The sequence below is a fragment of the Mandrillus leucophaeus genome, unplaced genomic scaffold, assembly GCF_000951045.1.
Source record: "Mandrillus leucophaeus isolate KB7577 unplaced genomic scaffold, Mleu.le_1.0 Scaffold37, whole genome shotgun sequence".
NCBI classification, from domain to species: Eukaryota; Metazoa; Chordata; class Mammalia; order Primates; family Cercopithecidae; genus Mandrillus; species Mandrillus leucophaeus.
This window is the reverse complement of record NW_012103920.1, coordinates 2,265,567-2,271,947: the sequence shown is the minus strand read 5'-3', so window position 1 is coordinate 2,271,947 and position 6,381 is coordinate 2,265,567. Positions and strand designations below refer to the sequence as shown.

General features: G+C 39.9%; 1 protein-coding gene across 1 annotated transcript in view; it reads right to left on the bottom strand.

Annotated features, from left to right (window-relative positions):
- Positions 1-4,141: 4,141 nt before the first annotated feature.
- Positions 4,142-6,381, bottom strand: part of LOC105546791 (chromosome unknown open reading frame, human C16orf46) — a 32,711-nt gene continuing 30,471 nt past the window's right edge. Inside the window, exon 4 of the mRNA XM_011990074.1 lies at positions 4,142-4,738. Within this exon, the coding sequence (XP_011845464.1) occupies positions 4,715-4,738 (24 nt within the window). The 3' untranslated portion in view covers positions 4,142-4,714. The remainder of the gene's footprint in view (positions 4,739-6,381) is intronic.

The following is a 6,381-nucleotide window of genomic DNA, read 5'->3' as shown; positions in this document are numbered from 1 at the left end:
CAGCCCAGCATCCCTCAGCATGCAAAAAGCCTGATACTCCATCCACAAAGGAGCCATACTCAACCCAGTATGCCAGCCACACAGTCTCCTGCAGCCTAGGCCATTGAGGCACTTGCAGGCATTGCTGACATTGATTACAGCTGAAGAATGTGCATGAAGACCACACTACTACTGTACCCATGCAGAACCAAAGCCAATGTGCCTTACTCAACTGATACTTAGGCCCCATCTGCATGTTAAAGCCTTTCCCTAAGAAAGCCACGCTATAGAACTGGAAAAGGCAGCTGATCCATCAGCTGCAAAGGAATCAACATAGGAACACAAGAAGCATGAAAAAGCAAACAAATATGACACCAACAAAGAAACACAATAATTCTCCAATAACTAACCCCAAAGTCAGAGAGAAATGTATGAATTTCTTGAAAAGGAATTCAAAATAATGATCTTGAGGAAGCTCAACAAGACATAAAGAGAATACAGATAAGCAAAATAATTCTTGATCTGAGTGAGAAATTCAAGAGAGATAGATATATTTAAAAAAGAACTAAACAGAAATCCTGGAACTGAAGAATTCAACGAATGAAATAAAAAATACAATTGAGAGCTTCAAGAGCAGCCTAGATCAAGCAGGAAAAAAAAAAGGAATTTCTTCCTTTTTTTTTTTTTTTTTTTTTTTTTTTTTTGAGACGGAGTCTCCCTCTGTCACCAAGGCTGCAGTGCAGTGGTGCCATCTCAGTGCACTGCAACTTCCACCTCCTGGGTTGAAGCGGTTCTCATGCCTCAGCCTCCTTAATATCTTGGATTACAGGTGTTTACCACCACACCTGGCTAACTTTTGTATTTTTAGTAGAGAGGAGGTTTCATCATGTTGGCTAGTCTGTTCCTGAACTCCTGACCTCTGGTGATCTACCTGCCTCAGCCTCCCAAAGTGCTGGGATTACAGGTGTGAGCCACCGCATCCAGTCAAAAAATAAAAAGAATTTGTTAACTTGAAGACAGCACTTTTGAAATAATGCATTCAAAGGAAATAAAGAGAGAATGAAAAAGAGTGAAGAAAGTTGACAGGACTTATTGGGACATCATTAACAGATACACTATGAGATTTTCAGAGGGAGATACAGAAAGGCACAGAAAGCTTATTTAATGAAATAATAGCTGAAAACTTCCCAAGTCCTAGAAGAGATATATGGACATCCAGATCCATTGGACTCAAAGAATTCCAAATAGATTCAACCCAAAGAAGTCCTCTCAGAGGCACATTGTAATCAAACTGTAAAAATTCAAAGACACCGAGTTTTAAAAGCAATAAGAGAAAAGCATCAAATCATATATAAGGGAATCTCCATTACACTATCAACAGATTTCTCAGCAGAAACTTTGAAGCCCAGGAAAGAATGGGATGATATAGTCAATGTTCTGAAAGAAAAAAAAAAAAAAAAAACTGTCACCCAAGAATGCTATACCCTGTCATTTAGAAATGAAAGTGAAATAAAGTATATTTCAGACAAGCGAAAGCTGAAGGAATTCATCACCACTAGACTGGCCTTACAAGAAATGGTATGGAAGTACTTCAACCAAAAGCAAAAGGATGATAATTACTTTCATCATTTTGTGTGTCATAAGAAAACATATGACAGTATAAAACTCACTGGTAGAGGTAGATTCATAATCAAATTCAGAATATACCAGTACTCTAATGGTGGCATATGTCTTTCAGATCTCTAGTATGAATAACTACAGCTATAATACACTGTTAAGGAAAACACAATATAAAAAGATGTAAATTAAGACAAAAATTTTTTGTGTGAGTATCTGTACGGGACCAAAGTTGTTAATCAGCTTTAAAAAGTCTATTATATGTATAAGATTTTTCATGTGAGTACCTTAGTAACCACAGAAAGAAAAATTACCTCAAATACACAAATGAGAAAGAGAAAGGAATCAAAGTTTAGCACTGCAGAAAACCACCAAAACAACAAAAGAGGAAGAAAAGAACAAAGGATATATAAATCAGAAAATAATTTTTAAACTAGCAGGAGTAAGTCTTTGCCTATCAATAATAACCTTGGGCTAGGTGTGGTGGCTCACACCTGTAATCCCAGCACTTTGGGAGGCCAAGGGGGCATGGATCACAACGTCAAGAGATCGAGACCATCCTGGCCAACATGGTGAAACCCTGTCTCTACTAAACATACAAAAATTAGCTGGGCGTGGTAGCACGTGCCTGTGATCCCAGCTACTCAAGAGGCTGAGGCAGGAGACTCGCTAGAGCCCGGAAGGTGGAGGTTGCAGCGAGCTGGGATTGCGCCACTGCACTCCAGCCTGGCAAAAGAGCGAGACTCCTCCTCTAATAATAATAATAATAACCTTGAATGTAAATAGATTAAATTTTCCAGTTAAAGATATAAAGTGGCTGAATGGATTTAGAAAATAAAACCTGCAACACCATCCAACTACATGGTGCCTGCAGGAGACTCACTTAACATGCAAGGTCACACAAAAACTAATGTGGAGGGATGGATAAAGTTATCCCATGCAAATGGAAACCAAAGGAGAACACGAGTAGCTATACTTAGATAACACAGACTTTAAGTCAAAACTGCAAAAAGGAAGTCATTATATAACAATTAATATAACAATTTTAAATATATATGCAACCAACACCAGAACACCCAAATACATAAAGCAAATATTATTAGATCTATAGGGAGAAATAGACTGCAATACAACAATAATAGGGGATTTCAGCACTCCACTTTTGGCAATGGACCAATCATCCAGAAAATCAGCAACATTAAACTGCAAAATAGACCAAATGGACCTAACAGACATTGACAGAATATTCCCCCAAAACACAGCAGAATACACATTTTTCCTCAATAACGCATGAAACACGCTCCCGATCAGGCTAAAGGCTTGCTATTGTTCCCACACAGCTAAGTGCCCAGGTTCATCCTAATCGAGCTGAACACTAGTCACTGGGTTCCACGGTTCTCTTCCGTGACCCACGGCTTCTAATAGAGCTATAACACTCACCGCATGGCCCAAGGTTCCATTCCTTGGAATCCATGAGGCGGAGAACCCCAGGTCAGAGAACTGGAGGTTTGCCACCATGTTGGAAACGGCCCACCACCATTTTGGAAGCTACCGGCCACCATCTTGGGAGCTCTGGAATCAAGGACCCCCAGTATAACAGTATCACTTTGGGGGGTTTAGGGAGGCAGGCTTTGAAGTACTATGCAGTTTTATTTTCCGTGTCTCTCACAATATATCCATGTGTGTTGTCCTCTGAAGTGTGTTTAAGTGGCATTAATTAGATTCGACAACTAGGAGGGGACAACATATATGCCTTCATACTCTCAACTTCTAAATGGCTCTGATTTGTTAAATGACATGAATTTTATGTATGTATGTATGCATGTATGTATTCATTTATTTTTGAGATGGAGTCTCGCTCTGTTGCCCGGGCTGGAGTGCAGTGGCACAATCTCAGCTCACTGCAACCTCCACCTCCTGGGTTCAAGCAATTCTCCTGCCTCAGCCTCCCGAGTAGCTGGGACTACAGGCATGTGCCACTATGCCAGCTAATTTTTTGTATTTTTAGTGGAGACAGGGTTTTACCATGTTGGCCAGGCTGGTCTTGAACTCCTGGCCTCAGGTGATCCACCCACATTGGCCTCCCAAAGTGCTGGGATTACAGGTGTGAGCCATCGCGCCTAGCCATGAATTTTAATCTAGTTTCTTCAGCAAAGTGTTAGCCAGTAAAATGTTCTTAAGGCCAAGAAGATAACTACATTGTTTTCAATGTTTAAATCCAAAGGATTCTCTCCGTTGTTGGAACAGTATTTATTAGTAGATACACTGATATTTTAGTTTACATATTCAGAGAAGCAGGCTAAAAAAACAAACAGAGATGGCTCTCAGGTTGTCCCTGTTCTTGACGTTTACAGGGGCACTGCGCTTAAAAATCAGCTTGCTTGAAAGGAGCAAGGCCCCAGCTATGCGAATAAGTAAAAGCCGCACTGTCTATGCCATACTTGAGCTGGAACACTATCAATATTCAGTTTCTTCAACAAACTCCAGAAAAAACTCTGAATGTTTTATTGCCTTACTAATAAATAACAAAACAAAAACTAATGAATATTAGTAAGATAATGTTATTTATTGCTTTACTAATAAATAACAAAATAAAAACTTTGTTCCAACTCCACGCATTCCAAAATAGTGAAGTTTGATCCATGAGTGACCACAGCCATGGCCCCTCCATTAGCTTTTGATACTTTACTTGGAAGCAAGTTACTATTACAGAACATTAGGCTGCAAAAAAGAAACCACAAAAAATTTAAACAAGTGATACTCTTTTTAGCATCAGTGAAATAGTCCAATATATCTGAAAATGAAAAAAAAATTGTTTTGAAATTATCTCCACGGTGACTTTGTTATTCTCAAAAGTACATATATTATATTACCTCTGCATATAACCTTTTTTTGAGGGGCGGGCTGGGGAGACCTAACAGAGCGAGCTGATGACTATGGCAGGTTTAAATAAGACCTTGCTCCAAGCGTGGCGTCTTCTTCCTGCTTCTGCTTGCGGCGTTTGACTCTGCTTTCTGGTGATCCACCGCTTTTCCATGTCCTGGGTGAAACATTTGCTTTTATGATTACATCTCAACCATGTTGCTGCTTAGGACTGAATGTGAAACTGACCCCTCTCCTACTTTATCTTCTTTTTCCTGTGCTGTAACGAGAAATTTAGTGACTTCAGAAAATGTAGAGCCCATGCTGCAATAAAAACGTGGCAGGAGTCAATGAATCTGAATTATGACAAAACAATAATCAACCATTAAGACTCCCCTCAATAACTTTTTCCTTGGTAGATGAAACTAGTCTCTAAAAACCAACAAGCAAACAAAAAAAAAACAAAAATAAAAAAACTTTTCTTTTTAAAAAGTGAGCCCACCAAAATTAAGATTTTAATTTTGGGAAGTCATCACTTCGGCAAACTATGCTTTAGGAATTTTTTACTCTCTATTGTCTTATTTCAGCTCATGGAAATTTTAGTTTTGTTATATTTTAGAGTCAATACTATTAAAGAACTGCAAGCTGGTATCAATTTTTTGCACCTTCTTTTTTGGTAACATGAGATATATATATCTATATACATGTTGGCCAGGCTGGACTCAAACTCCTGACCTCAAGCAATCCACCCACCTTGGCGTCCCAAAGTGCTGGGATTACAGGTGTGAGCCACCGCATCTGGCCACATGTGATATATTTTTTTTTTTTATTTTTTGAGACAGAGTCTCGCTCTGCCACCTAGGCTGAAGTACAGTGGCGTGATCTCAGCTCACAGCAAATTCCACCTCCTGGGTTCAAGCCATTCTTGTGCCTCAGTCACTCGAGTAGCTGGGATTACAGATATGCACCGCCATGCCCAGCTAATTTTTCTATTTTTAGTACAGACGGGGTTTTGCCATGTTGGCCAGGCTGGTCTTGAACTCCTGACCTCAAGTGATCCACCCGCCTTGGGCTCCCAATGTGTTGGGATTACAGGCATGAGCCACGGTGCCCGGCCAATGCCATTTATTTTTAAAGAAACTCACATCCAAGATGTGGTATATTTTAAAAGCATTTAAATCACTATTCTGTTACAAGATATGTGCTTAACTAGTAAGAACTCTTCAGAGTTAAAGTTCTCTAACTACCAAAACACCAAGTATTTCTCGGACATCCTACTTTCCTGAAATTTAGGGAAGTCAGTCATGAGGATTTTGCTGAACAGCCAAAGAAATTAAAATAGAGTCATGAACAGTAGTAAGGCCAGTAGTATTTATCCCAAATTCAATATCGGATTTCGTTTTACCTTCAGAGGACATGCAGATTGGAACAAATGAAATCACTAACAGTTCTTTCACATTTAGAGGTTTAGTGATCATGGTTATTCTCGGGCAGATAAAAAGGAAAAAAAAAACCCAGAGGCTTAGTGAATCATCAGAACCCTTGTGTGGTGCTGAAAATAAGAAACTATATTATGTTTTCAAGCTAGCTCTCCTCAAGTTTTAGTAAGTGGTGAAACTGGTTGGGCATGGGGGCTCATGCCTGTCATCCCAGCGCTTTGGGAGGCCAAGGCAGGTGGATCACTTGAGTCCAGGAGTTTGAGAGCAACCTGGGCAACATGGCAAAACCCGTCTCTTCAAAAAAAAAAAAAAAATTAGCTGGGCCTGGTGGTGTGTGCCTGTAGTCCCAGCTAAGGAGGCTATGGGAGGAGGATCGCTTGAACCCTGGAGGCTAAGGCTGCAGTGAGCTGTGATGGTACCACTGCACTCCAGCCTAGGTAACAGAGTGAGACCCTGTCTCATAAAATACGTACAGAAACTGTTT